Source organism: Sturnus vulgaris, chromosome 11 (assembly GCF_052056855.1).
Source record: "Sturnus vulgaris isolate bStuVul1 chromosome 11, bStuVul1.hap1, whole genome shotgun sequence".
Classification (NCBI taxonomy): domain Eukaryota; kingdom Metazoa; phylum Chordata; class Aves; order Passeriformes; family Sturnidae; genus Sturnus; species Sturnus vulgaris.
In genome coordinates this window covers 5,795,748-5,810,418 of record NC_142253.1, presented here as the reverse complement: position 1 = coordinate 5,810,418, position 14,671 = coordinate 5,795,748, and the positions used below count along the sequence as shown (strand labels likewise).

Here is a 14,671-nt window from a genome sequence, read left to right as displayed (position 1 = left end):
CTGTGAAGAAAATTAGCTCAGCACAGCTAAGTATGTGCTTAAGTGCTTTGCCAAACGTGGAGGGGATGATTTATACTGGTAAAGTGGAAACTTGGTGGTGTCTACTTTGGTGATCACAGCTCTAAGCAGGATTTCATGGAAGAAGCATGAGCTGCTGTCATGCTCTGCAGTTCAGCTCCCTCAGGCCCTGCTGATAGCCCAAAGCTACTCCTGGGCTACATGAGCAGGATTACAGGATGAGCAAAGGAAGAAAATAAAGGTTTCTGTGTGTTGGGGTGTTCCAGTTGTTTAGTTGTCTTGCCCACCAAAGCACCCTTGTTCCGCTTGATTTTATTCCCAGGCTTTTGTAGCCTGGCACACTTTCTTCCTGCCCAAGCTGGATAACCAAGTGTGAGAAATTGTTCTGGTTTAGCTTTATGGTTAAACATTGTGGTTATGAGAGATTCTCAAGGCAGACAGAAATGAGGTGCCTGTATAAAGTCATGCAAAGGAGCTCAAAGGCTTATGATGAAAGCATCTTCTCCATAACTGGATTAAAACAAATCATTGAGAGTCGTGGCTTTTATTTCCACAGTTCTCACACTGGTGGTGCCGTTGTACAAGGAGGGTTTAGGCTCTTTTGAGGCAGCCTGCAAGAGGTTGCTGAGAGCAAACCCTGCCTGCTCTGTGCAGATCTGTGTGTGCAGCCAGCCTCGCTGGAGGCTTTCCCCAACTTGCTGACAGGCAGGAAGTTGGGGGATGCAGCAGTGAGACAGCTTTCCCAGGGGCTGCATTGCCATGGACGAGGCTGCACGTCCACACCTGGGAGGGCAGCGAGTCCCAGGTGGCCCAGCAGTGTCCAACCCGACATCCTACAGCTGCTACCTTGGGCTGGGGGTGGGAGAAATGCTCCATTAGGAGCACAGTAACCCTCCAGCTGCATCAGCAGGGAGGTCTGCTGGGTCCAGGGGGCTTCCTGTTTAAATAGTTACAGAGTCTGCAGAATTGGTTAAACTGTCAGAAAAGAATAATAGAGGGTAAAAATAATAATAAAGGAACCATCCTTCCTGTATCTGTACGTGCATTGTCTAACTGCTCCTTTGGGATCAACCAAACGCTTGCTGGGATTTTTCAGCTCACTGTAATGAGTTTTAGATTAGGTCTTTTGCAATGTAGAATCAGATTAAAGTTTGTGGAATTGTAGCTGCAGTTCAGGGAAGTTTTAATACGTAAAAGCTAAGGGAAATCTTTGTCATAATGTAGTAGGTCATTTCTCTTCTGCACGATCATGTCCTGTGCTTGGGCAAAAGCAATGCAAGTGTTCATTAAAACAGCTGAAAATGGCACCCACAGAAGGAAACTTAGCAAAGCCCCATTTTGTGGCACACAGAATTCTGAATCTGAAGTAAAATACCTTTACATGAACAGTATTTCCTAAATTTGACGTTAGTCTGCATTCTTTCTCTCTGCCACATGATGGAGATAACGATGTAAGATACATGGACAGTACTGCACAGGCCTTACACTACAGGGAAAGAAGTTTCAGCTTGGTTTATAGTAGTTATTCCATTAATGTTGATTTTGCACTAGCATTGATGGAGTAGTTTTCTTAATAGTATCCATGAAGTGTTTTGTTTAAAACAATGTTTGCTTACTTGTTCTTTTTTGGTACAGTTTGGATTTTTTTTTTTCCACAAGGGCAAAGAAGCAGGATTACCCTTACCAAATAAACAGGGGTAGCAATGCAGCAAGATACCAAAATCTTTATTTGGTAAAACATTCAAAAGAACTTGATTAGCTTACATTAACTGTATTGGGACTTAAATTGTACTTAAAAGTTGATGGTTTGGGTTCAGATATAAGTAAGGCTGTTGTGTATGTTCTGTAAAAGCAAGGAATTTGCAGGAGCTCCTGTTAGACAAGTTTACAAAAAGGACACCCTAGAGCCTGCTCTGGCCATGAGTGGGGTCTGTGCATCCTGGGAAGGACATGGTAGAATCCAGATTAGCTGATCTTTGTGTTGTACTGCAGAACCTTTGCATCCACCCTCTCCTCTTTTCTCCATCTTTAGTATCAGTCCTGATCCAGAAGCTGTTAAAGCCACATGTGCAAAATTCCCAGCCATTTCAATGGCCTTTGGATCAGGCCAATATGCAAAGGCAGAGATGGATTTCCTCTTGGAAATTTTTTTAGTGATACTCAGAAAACTCCTGGCAAGAGATGTGTTTAATTTTTATGGTGAGAGCTGCTGTGTTATATTTGTAATCATAATGTAGTAACAAGACATTGTAACAAAAGTAGTATAGGTTGAGATATATCCAGGATGGGAGAAACACATGTTTCTTCCCAGTCTGGGTTTTTTTTGTTGTTTTTTTTTCTTCTTGTGGCTGTTACTCTGAAGATAAGAGTTCCTTTGCTGATGTCAGGGCAATTACAGCTGCACTGCTTTCCAGTTTTTTAGCCTGAATATTTGTTGGATGAAGCAATACTCACTCCTCTCCACCTGCCTTGTGAATCAAACATGCTGTCTTTGATTCAAATCCTGGGCTCAGTTTTGGGTCCCTCACTACAAGAAAGACAATGAGGGGCTGGAGTATGTCCAGAGAATGGGGAATGGAGCTGGGGAAGGGTCTGGAGCAGCAGGAGTGGCTGAGGGAGCTGGGAAAGGGGCTCAGCCTGGAGAAAAAGAGGATCAGGGGGAACCTTCTCACCCTCTACAACTCCCTGACAGGACTAGCCAGGTTGGGAGCAGTCTCTTCTCCCAGGTAACAAGTTCCAGGGTGAGGATAAAAGGCCTCAAGCTGCACCAGAGGAGATTCAGATTGGAGTGTAGGAAAAAAATTCTTCACTAAAAAACTTGTCAAGCATTGGAAGAGGCTGCCCAGGGAAGTGATTGAGTTAGCATCCCTGGAGGGATTTAAAAGCCATGTAGATGTGGCACTTGGGGCTGTGGTTTAGTGAAGTGCTTGGCAGTGCTGGGTTAACACTTGGGCTCAATGATCACAGAGGCCTTTTCCAACGTAAATGATTCTATGGTTTTGTGAATCTACACTGCTTTAATTCCTTGTGCTTAGGTCCTTATATAACCTGCAAAATTTTCACTTGAGGAACTGTTCAATTCTGATATTGCAAATCCATCAGTCCAGTGTCCACTAGTGAATGTTTTTTCTTTGATTAGAGTTTCCAAGTTTGTATTTAGAGGCTATTCATTGATAGGTACCTTTCATAAGGCATTTAAAAAATTATATTTACATGCCCCATGTATGTTAAAGGCCCATTAAAATGCTCTCAGAGACAGGGAACTGATGTGCTGGACAGACTCTGTGTGTGTGCACCCACGGGCTGATGTAATAGCTCCTCCAAATGTTGGGAGTTTTTCCTCAGAAGACTTCTTCCAGAAATGCTGCCCTCCACGCTCTTGGGTTCTGCTCCTGTTTCTTTCATGAGAACAAAGATTAGTTCTTCATGGTCCTAAACTCAATGCATGTGCATGACTTAAAGGCATTACCTACCAATAAATAGGAGATTAGCTGCGGCTTGTGTATTTCCTGATCACTTCAGGTTTTTTCAGATGGCTCGTTGTTATCCCGTTTCCTTTAACGATGGGACACTTTAATGAGTTTGCCATCTGACATACATCTGCTTCCTGTTAAACAATACCTTCATTCTTCTGGACCTGCTAAACTCATCTTTTATCCTACAAGATTTTTATCTGCGCCCTGAAAACAGCATGTACCAATCGGTGTCAGCATATTCATTTACTTGCTGAGAGATTTTTTATTAATATGTTGTTGAAAATGAATAGCAAATGGGCATCTCCTTTAATGCTTATTTGTTGGAAGATGGGAGAACATGGATATTATTTGTGTAATTAAGGGCTGGTCAGTTCAGCTCATGTTTGAAATCCAATAAAATCGACTTTTGTGGCTGACATTATACAATCTCTAATAGTTATTCTGTTCTCCCAGCAGAGTAAGAAGGGGCTGGTTCAAGAAGGGGGTGGAATTTGAGGCTGTTAATGTTGTTTCTTTGAGGAATGAGCCTTCAATAGCTCAATAATGGTCTGTCTCACGCGTGTGCAAAGTTAGGGCTCTGTGATCATCAGGATCTCTTAAATCAATCCAGCCTGCATTGAGTTTGTGCATCTGCCTCAGTGCCTCTCTTCTTCCCATGTTTTGGAAACATGCAGTCGTGCTAGATCTCTATGTCTTTCCCCTTCACTGGTCAATATTGCCCTCATAGAAAACCATTTTTTCCTTAATTTTTTTTTCTTTTTAGTCACAGAACCTTTTTCTCATGGAAGGAAAACTGAATTTTTCTTTTACTTCTCTTTACTACATAATATGCCCTATAAGTTGCTTTTATAATGAGTGTGTGATGCTATTTAAGAGGAAATGTGGATGTGAAGTTCTGCCACACAGGTCCAAAGGACATCTGTGAGAATAGCTTGTAGCCAAATTAAGCAACCCTGTGGGGCACATAATGTTTTGTCTGGGAAAGGAATTTAGTTCCAACCATTCACATATGCCAGGTGACAAGTGGAAATACTTTGGGGTTAGAGCTGGGGAAACGGAGGAAGCAAGGTGCAGATATTTATTTGAGAGTTAGCAGATGCCTGAAACAGAAAATTACTATAATTCAGGAGTTTTGTATTTCTTCCCATTTATAGCTTGCAGTTTTCTCCCAGCTCACACAGGGTTAATGTTATTTGCTTGAAAATTAGGGAATTGCTGATTACTTCAGGTGGCTGCTGGTGCATGATCTGAAACCTTTGTTTTAATTATACTCTTGGCATTGTTGAGATTGATGTTTCTACCACCCTAAATGCCATTCCTTTGCCTCTGGCAATGCTGCAGAGCCTGTTCAACACTGAAGGGCTGTGAAAAGTTGTTTGTTGCAATTGCAACTTAATAGTTTTCCCTGGGATGGCTGAGCTTCCCATGGGGTTCCACCTCTCTAGCTTCATGCAGTCTTATAGGAAGTTGCTGTTTGTGAGCTTGGTCCTACATTGTTTTCCTTAAGGAGTGAAGCCAAGAGCTCTTCCCTGGTCATTGCTATGCCAGCGTTGTTAAACTTGCCTGAAAAGCTTTGCTTGTTTTTGCATCAGCGTTTATTAACAAAGCCCTCCATCATTTGTTTAATATGTAAACTTGTCTGTTCTTACAACACTCTCACAACCTTCCATCTCTCAGAGCTGTAGGAACATAGATGACGGCTTTGACACACTCAGGCACACTCAGACACACCTGGGCACACTCAGGTACACCCAGGCACACTGAGACACATTCAGGCACACTCACACACTCAGATGCACTCAGGCACACTCAGCACATTTAGGCACACTCAGGCACACTGAAGCACACCCAGGCAAACTCACGCACACCCAGGAACACCCAGACACACTCAGCACAGCTGGGCACACCTAGGCACACTCGGGCACACAGAGATACATTCGGGCACAACCGGGCACACTCGAGCACACCCAGACACGCCCTGGCCCACTCACACACTCAGGCACACTCTCACACACTCACATACACTCATGTTAAGATTACAAATTACCTTCCTGTAATTTGGTCCCTTGTGGAGTCTGGCGTTTTTCAAGGAGGCCCTGGGAGATAATATTTACTGAAGCTTTGCAGGTAAATATGTCTGCTTTGTCAGCTTTAGGGTGTCCCATCGATGATGGGTCTTAAATACCTTCATCTTCAATCAGTGGAAAAGCTGTGAAACCTCCAAATCTTCTTGATGGTGGCTATTGCCATGACCTCTGACGTGACCAGGGGCCAGGCTTTCCTCGTTTCATGCTGTCTTTTCAAAGCCCATCCTGGGGAAAGTATATTTATAGCTGGAACATCAGTTTATCATAATCCAGATGTATTGGGCCAGTGTGTGAAGAATTTTAGGAGGGCAAGACACCAAACCAAATTTGCTGGGATTATTTACAGAGATGTTTAACTCCAGTGGGCTGTTTTATTCTGCTTTAACTTGAAGCTATTAAAAAACTCTTCTATCCTTTATAAAGAAGCTGGAAATAAAAGGGATTGTAAAAGGGACTTAGGTTAAAGGAAGATTGTTCTCCTGATATTTGCTGTGTATGTATCCTTAGAAACATTAGATTTTTGCTATCCAGAAGTGAGTGATTAGACTTTTCTCTGCAATTACAATGGGGAAAGTACAGTTTGGCACAGCAGCTCAGTACTCCTCATAAATACAGACTTGGACAGTGATGGCCCCTCTGTCCTTGTCACAGTGAGTGCAGGTGACAGGTTGGGTGCAAGTTGGAGAGCTGCCCCATGAAGATGAAATAGGTTCTCCCTGAAGTGAGCAGATGTTCTTGCTGCTAGCCTTTGTACATTCATACTCTAAAATTCTCTTCAGAAGTGTTTGCTTTTCTCCCATTGCTGTTAATGTAGGGAACAGTGGAGGTGTGGGTGAGAGCAGTTTCTGGGTTGGAGGTGCATTTTCAGGAACACTGAGAAAGTTCTTACAAGGTGAGCCTGTTCCTCCTCTGGCTGTTTATGCCAATCTCTCCTCCAGTATTTACTCTAACATTTGTAAAAACAGATAAGTCTTCTGGAGAGCAAAGCCTGCTGAACTGGGGACAGGGAAAACCTGAATAAACAAACATGTGCCACAGATTAGTAAGAACATCTGTAGGTTTTATATTGTTTTGAGAACACATACCACAGTTTTTCATTTCTTACGCTTTTTTAGTTTCTCCCTTTCTTTCTGTATCTGTCTTTTCTTCTTCTTTTTAAATATATTGGTAATAAAGGTTGGAGGTAGAAAGCACAGCTGGACTCTGCATGACATGCCACTGTTTAATTTCTAGCTCGGAGGATGAGAAGAAGAGTAGTTTTATTGTATCCTAGAAGAGAATAAAGCCACATGCAAATTCCAGCCATGGACATCTGTTTCCTCTTTGTGTGAAAGAATTCTCATATTTGGAAGGGAATCCCAGTTCTGAAGGGGCTGATGAGGTTTTGGGTTTTTTCTTTTGGTTCTTTCCCCCGTTCTTTGCCACTTCTTCAGCTTGCTGCCCTAGCTCTGGCTGCTGTTTTCCTCAGGACAATGTCGGCTTGCAGTTTACCATCAGATATCAAATGGGTCCATTTTGAGGTACTTTAAAATGTGTTGTAGTTACAAAAAGCATTATTAAGTTCCTCCTTAAATTTCTTTTATTAAATTAAACAGTATTTGGTGGGAGGACTTTTGCTCTGTCATCAATCTTCAGTGCTTACAGGTCGGTATTTTTCTTTAGAAGCAAGATGTTTGTATCTGCTGCTCTGGTGGGGAAGTGCAGCTATTTCTAAAAGTAACTTTTTAAACTTGTAATAATTTAAAATACTTTGTATCAGGGGAATTAAGTAGATGTGTAGAAATAAGCATCTGCAAAGTTCATTACCTTAAGTTAGGCATCAGGTGCTAAGGACTACAGGGACCAGAGTAAATGATAATTTCACTAACCATAAAACATTTTAGAATAATTATTTGCAGCTGTCTGGGGGCTTTAAATTTGCCTTTTGTGTGTGTTTAAGGGTTGACTCTGATGAACAAACAGCATAGTTATATAACATTAGGCCAGACATGAGAACTGGTACTCTCTGTCTATTTTATATTAATGTCGAATGAGGGGTTGGTGGAGCTTGCCAGGGTTTCATATTTGCTGGCAGCAAGTTACCCACATGTGTGGACCACATTTTTATTGTTGCCTCAGCCTATTTCAGGCAGAAATATCTCTCCCTAACAGGGTGTGATTCTGTTCATTGCTGAAGAGCTTTTCTTTCAAGAAACAAAATACGAAAAGGAATTAAATGCTGTAAGTGTTCAAATTAAGAAGTGTCCCCAAATTGCAAAATTTTGTCACGTCTGCCATGGTGGAAGAATAAAGGGCAAGAAGCCATCTAAAGGCTTTTTCACGGTCAGATGAGCTATCCTCACAGAGCTATTTCTTTTTGCATATATTAATGCTACTTTTGGGTGTGGGCTGTTTAGTCTGGTCTCGTAGGGAGACAAGGCTTATGCAAGCAGGGTGTTTGCACACATGGACACACAGCAGCCTGCACAGCCCTTCCACAGCTTGACCAGGGAAATGCACAAAGATTAACAGGAGTTCTGATAACCTCCTTGAGAGAATACGTGTGTGAGGGGAGGATAAAGGTGATGAAGGGGTTTGAGGGAAAGCTTTCAGTAGGAGCTGAACTTTCAGCAAGGGGCGTGGAATAGATCTCGAGAAGAAATGTGATGGAGGTCCCTGTCACGGGAAGATTGCCGAAGGCGGCTTGGAAATGATTTGGCTTCAGGGAATCTGATGACAAAACCCAAATCCGCAGGAAGGCAGACTCCCTTTCATTCCAATACTCATGAAATTGCTCGTGTGGGTTTTGTTTTTAAGTCAGGATGTCAGAAAGGATCCAGTGGGTGACTGCAATAAACGTAGGGCATCTCCTTAGGATCTTTTTAGTGCAGCAAAGATGCTGCTCTGCTTGGTGGTGGTGGTGCTTCCTATTTTGTTTGGGTTTTGCAAGTTTTTAAACCCTAGTAAAGCGTGACCTATGGATGTTTAGACCCTTATCCTAGAGGAGGGAGCCCAGTGGCTGTGCAGGTCCCCCTGACACACATCCAGAATCTTCCTGGGCTGCATCCCATGGGGCACGTGGGGAAAAGGGGGAAACCCAAAATCCCCACACAGCCCAGGCTGCCCCTGAGCAGGACACAGAAAGCAAACGCCACTAACACTGAAAATCAAGCAGCACTTGTGAACAAGTTTCCCCTTTGATTGAAATGCTTCTAGCTAGGCGATATAAAGGGGATTATGTCACAAGCTTCCCTTGTTGTCTTATTAACAGCTGCTTAATTTTACCACTCATTCACGAGCATAAAAAAGCAAAACTTGGAGGCTGTGTTTGAAAGCTTGTTTTGTTTGGTGTACAGCTGGATACAGAGCGTTTCCTTTCCTCTTTTTTAATAAATTTGAAGCAAATGTATTGGTTATTGTTACTTATTTTTCCCTATTTTTTGGCCTAGATAACAGAAGATTATGTTGCTTTTCATTTTACATTGCAAAGAAATCATTCGATATAATTTCAGTTCAACAATGCTGCAGTAGCATGTGGGGGTGTATATATATCTTCTTATAAATATATTACCACACATTATTGTCAAAGAGTTGGGCTTTTTCACCCAGTATTAAAAATAAAATTTAATTGCTACACCAGAGCTTCAAGACCCTGATAAATAAGAGCCATGTCTGACCTTTATTGTGGAGCTCTGAGATGCCACCAGGGATACTGCTCATTGTCCAAGATGACAAACTTCCTCTGAGATTTCAGTTTGTCAGCTCAATGTACAGCAGTGACATTGATTTCTTCTCACAGCCATTTCCTGCCTGAATAGATAACAAATTTTCTGTGGCAGGTGTCTGTCAAGTTTAGTTTTGCCTGGCAGATTAACTTAATAGACTCATTTATTAATCATTACTTGCAGCACAGAGAAGCAGACAGTACTGTTTGACTCCTGTGATGTTGAATGCATGTTCCAGTCCAGATTCCTTTGTGTAGCTTGAATTTGGGTTTAATAAGCCATTCATATCTCTAGTGAACATTTAGTGAACGTTTTTAGTCACTCAGAGCAAAGATATCTGCATTAAATAGGCATGATCCATTTTGAGTATCTACTCCTTTCCACGGTAAAAGATGTGTAAGTGCTTTTGCAGACTAAATAATTTGATATATGAACTGCCAAATCAGCCTAAACAAGGGGGGAAATTCAGAAAGATAAAAGTAGAAAAAAATAGGTAGTTGGAGGAAGATTTGAGCCTGGGGTTGACTGGCTAACAAAGTAGAGAAGATAATGCAGCTTTAGGAAGGGGCAAAGCAGACCTGCAGATCCAGCTGTAGGGTGATCCTGGGACAGGCCAGTGCTTTCCTGACCCTTTCTCTGAGGGGTCTTGAGACAGATAATGAGCCTGGAGATAGCAAAGGCAGAGTTGGTACCAGAGGTAGGTGTTAGGGCTTCTCTGAGTGGGGAAGGACAAGGAAGAATTTAGTGGAGGGCTTTGCAGAGGAAGAAATATAATAGAAGGCAATAACCTTGGCAAGTGATGTGTCTTGTTGCAAAGTGTTTCAGTGTGTTCACAATGAAAACTGACTGATGAGCTGGGGTTTTTATCAGGGCAAAGTCTGTGAAGGACATGGAGATACAGAGGCAGTGCTGGGACAGGTGGCAGCAGGAATGAGCCCAGACAGAGATTCAGGCTGTGGCTGCACAGGAGAACCCCCCGTGTTCCAGGCAGCAAGGAGAGAACCACCAAGCTTCTCCCTTCTAGCTGGGTTGTGGTGGCTCCTCACAACCTGCTTTTAATTCTCCAGGGAGCTGGCTCATGGCTGATCATGGGACATGTTCAGGAACTCTTTTGCAGCTGATGCCCAACTGCAGAGCCCAGGTTGCAGCACTACAGCTCAGCATCTGTGAGAGTCTGCACTGCTGAAGGTGTGCTTTGCCAAGATGTGTTCCTGGCCTTGGGAACGTGTTTCTTGAGCCATCCTTATGGCTTTCTTGGCTGACTGTCAAACCAAGAATGTCTCTGCACTAGATCACACTGCTTATTGCTCTTCTAGGCCACCCTGGTAACAATACATTAACCTCTCAGCAGGGAATGTGATAAACAAAGTAAAACTGCTTTAGTGAAACCAGTCATTTAATGGCAGCATACATAAAGTGTCCGTAAAGATTTGTAAGTGTAATAAGCTGCAGTTCACTGAGAGAACAATAACTGTTCCTAATTTAGCCAGTTGAGGAACATGCTAACCCAATTTACTTTTGTAACATTATGTTGTTCTTTTTTTTTTTTTCTTTTCCCACCTCTCCAGATTCCTTTCTCTCTGGTACAGTTTCCCCTCTGGGAGTCCTTAAAGGTAAGTTCTCCTTAGTGATGAAAATATAAGTTATACATTTTGCAAAGGATTTCCATGGTAACTTATCTAACTCCATTATTGCAATTATGGGTATGTTCAAGAATCAGTAATTATGTGCCAACTTACCTGTGCATGTGAAGATCATATGCCTGAATATCTGAAAAATAACAGGGAATATCTAACCACTGATCTGTGGCATGCAGGCTAGATTTTACTCCCAGCACGCCAGAAATTTTATCTGCAGCTCTAACTTTTTTTACTGCTTAAAAAGAGTGGGAACCATCTTATGTTGTGTGATTTCTTTCTTTTTTTTAAATTTTATTTTAAGTTTTTAGTGTTTTTCTCTCCATGGTAAAAGGGAATTGCAAATGAGAAAACTGTTTCAGCCTGGATTTTGTAAACATCACTGAAAAGAGATTTTGATTGACTACATGTACTTTATTTTTAGGTCATCTAAAGAAGGTGTCAATGGATGATATTTTAACAGTGCAGTTGTTTGGAATGATATGCTGTTCTCCTACCAGCTGGTTGCTCTGTTTACCATGGTCAGAGCCAGGATCTAGATTTTTGAGTGGAGGGTTGGGTTTGAAGGTGTAATTTCTCCATCCCTCTGTATTTCCTTGAACTCACTGTGAAAGATGAAAGGAAGGGTTTTTCAAGTACTTGGAGGTCATGGGGTGGAAGCACAGAGAATTATTGCAGATCATTAAAAGCATTGTAGCAAAACATATTAATAAAAGAGGAGCTGGTGAGAGAAACTTTCTTCTTGGTAGGAGTGCTGGACTTCTGAGCAAGCTCAGCACAGAGACCCAAACTGGGTCCTTGTGTGTTGGATTGGGACAGCAGTTTGTCCCCTCACTGGGTGTCTATAGCTGGGGCTGCTTGAGGGGACAAATATTCACAGTGTGAATATTTGCATGCAGAGGCTTCAGGGAGTTTGATTTAAAGGTGAATCCACGGGCAGGAGGAGCATGAAAATCATCAAGAGCTTTTGCAGAACTGAGCTGTGTTGGTGGGAGATTCTGTAGGTACTTGATGAGCTCAGCCTGCTGTGGGGTCTGGGTATCATCCCACTGCACAGGGGAGCTTGGGCTGCCTTATTAGGAATCTGTTTCCCTGCCAGTGTGCAGGAATGGCTTTCTGTAAACTCTTCAGCAGTGGTACTGGCCCAACCTGCTAATGGTTAGTGCAGCAGCCGTGTTTGGGAGCAAGAGGTGGCAATGCTTAAAGGGAAAAAGTGTGGTGTTCGTGCCAAAACCACATAAACCAGCAACATTGTGTAGCTGTTTGCAGAATGTAAAGTTGTTTTAACTAATGTCCACGTAGCTGTGAGAGTAAAATGTATTGTTTACATTACAGGCTTTAAAGAAGACAGTTTGAATTTAGCTAACTACAGGAGTGAGTCATTCAGGATGAGGCATCATGTTTAATCTAAAGAGGTCAGTGCAGATCTGAAGAGAAACAAAACTCGTGTCAGTTTGTTCCACAAACCTGTTACATTATATTCTTCCGATGTGGAGTCGGGAGTAGAAAACTGCAAAAAATCAGTCTGGCATACTCAGTGACTTTGGCTCAGCACAGGGAGAGAGCTCAGGGCTTGTCATATCAAAGCCAGGCAGTGAAAGCAGAATACATTTTGTTTATCTAAGGGAAGCTCTTAAAAAATTGTCCTGACAGTATAACAAAGGACAAAAATCATTATGGTCCCATCAAGAGGATGGATGTAGCCAGTAGCATCACTGGGAATATGACTGAGAGTGTAGGGCTCCTCATGGTGCATGAAGGGAGCATGAACAGACAGTAATTGCAAAGAAATAGAAATTCAAAGGACAAGAAAAAAATGGCACAAAGCCTGGACAGAAAAGAATTATTGAGATGATGCCTGAGGGACTATTCTGCACTGTATTAATAGGATTACTTGAGAAAGTAACTGTGGGAGCAGTTGTGTATGATGTGTGTGGGCCATCTCACTGAGGAGAACAGAACAAGTGCTGTGGCTGTGTCATTTTTAAAACCATTAGTACAAAGTTACATAAGCTGATGGAAGATAGACTCAGTCTTATGATTCCCTGAACAAGCTAATCACCATAAAAAAGAGGAAAACCATTCCACTGTGAAAGGATAGTTAGAGAGGCACATGGAAGAAGAAGAGAATTTCCTTTTCCTTCAGATATGTGCTGACTGCAGCCAGCAGCAGGGTGCTAAGCTTGAAGAAGCCTAATAAAGGCTTGTCTTAGATGGGAAATGGTGTGTTTCTATATCCCATTTTTTCTATCTGCTTTACTCCAAGCTGCTCTGGTTATTCCTTATGCTTTAGTCCCAGAGTTTACATGCAGTTTTCTCCTGTCTGTGAATATGCACCAGCTGTCCCCTGTGAGAGCAAGCTTGCATGCCCTGCACTGAGCTATGTTAAAAGAAGGGAGAAGATTGTATAAATTACTGAGCTATAAGGTTACATTGGCTGTGGGTGCTGGCAAAGGGAGGATTGCAGTGATTAGCAAGAAACAGATCCTGCTTCAAATACAGGTCTTACTGATAGTGACTCAGGTGAACACACAATTTAGGAACAGGTAATAGACTCCTTTCTTAGGTCACAATGACTCAAGAAACAATAGTAAAGAAATAACGGTGCTTTTAGTTTAAGAAAAGTATTTTTTAAAATTTAAAATCCACTGCTATAAGGTGTGCTCAATGTCCTTTCTCTTCCCAGTTCTCCATTTTCCCATATTTTGTTTGAGGCACAGATTATTGCTATAAACCAAAAGAGAGAAGGAAACTGCTATGGTGTATCAGATTTCAGGACCTTGTAATTCCCACCTAGGGTGAGTTAGTGTAGCTCTTTCCTGTCTCTTTAGTCCAAGCCTTACAAGTAAAACAGTTTTGAATTCTTCTCAGAGTTCAGGGAAAGAAAGGATCTTACAAGTCTTATTCGCTTTCTGCTACACCAACCCTCAGAAGAGCACCATGATTGAATATTGCTGGGACAGTTTGATCAGGTTTAGGTTCTTTTATGTGGAGTTAATCTCAAAGCCAGGTGTCCCTGAAGAAAGGCAACAGAGCACAGATGTGGTCTGCTTCCCAAGTACCAGCCAAGCACAGAGCCTTCCATATTAGTTCAGGTTTTGGAATTAATGTTGTAAGATGCAGTCCTCTTGTATGCTGCCCTGGAATTTCCAGAGTGCCTCAGTAAGTTGCTTTGGAAACACTATATGTGTATTCCTTGCTGTGGGAATTTCACATGGTGGGCTCTGTATTTGGCATGAAATTGTTGTGGGTTACACAGAGCCTGGTGCAGCTCCTGTGCTCACCCTGCTGCCAGGGCTGTGCAGTCTCTGCTCAGATGTCTGTGGCCCTGTGGATTCCATCCCTTCTGTCTTATCTTTCTTCTGTTCAGACATTTTATTCAGGGCTTAAAATCATCATATCCGAGTTCCTACCAGCAGCACATAAGCGGTTTATCATTTGTTTCCTGTTTTAATCCTTCTTTTTTAGAACTAACTGAGAAAAAAGACAATTTTCATTTCTGCTGCGGGGAGGGGGTATCACAGAAATACAGGGCATCAAGTGTTTGGGTTTTTTCAATAAAATAGCATTTTTAAAACCGTACAGAAAATCAAGAGCCTCTGCTTAGGTTTGAGTCCAGAAACATCTTGTCAAAAATGCCTGTTTCTTAAAGCTCAGTGGAAATGGTCAGATCCCTCAGAGAACAGTGCTGTGTGTAAGATAAACCCTTCTCAGGTGAAACAAGATTCAGTCCTCTTGGGTTTTATATT

The 14,671-nt window shown here is 42.2% G+C and overlaps 1 protein-coding gene across 2 annotated transcripts in view; it reads left to right on the top strand.

The window, feature by feature from the left end:
* Nucleotides 1-14,671, top strand: part of SLC25A26 (solute carrier family 25 member 26) — an 83,122-nt gene that overhangs the window by 46,642 nt on the left and 21,809 nt on the right. For both annotated transcript variants that reach the window (XM_088171291.1, XM_014873253.2), the window contains exon 6: nucleotides 10,854-10,898. In XM_088171291.1, the coding sequence (XP_088027417.1) occupies nucleotides 10,854-10,898 (45 nt within the window). The remainder of the gene's footprint in view (nucleotides 1-10,853; nucleotides 10,899-14,671) is intronic.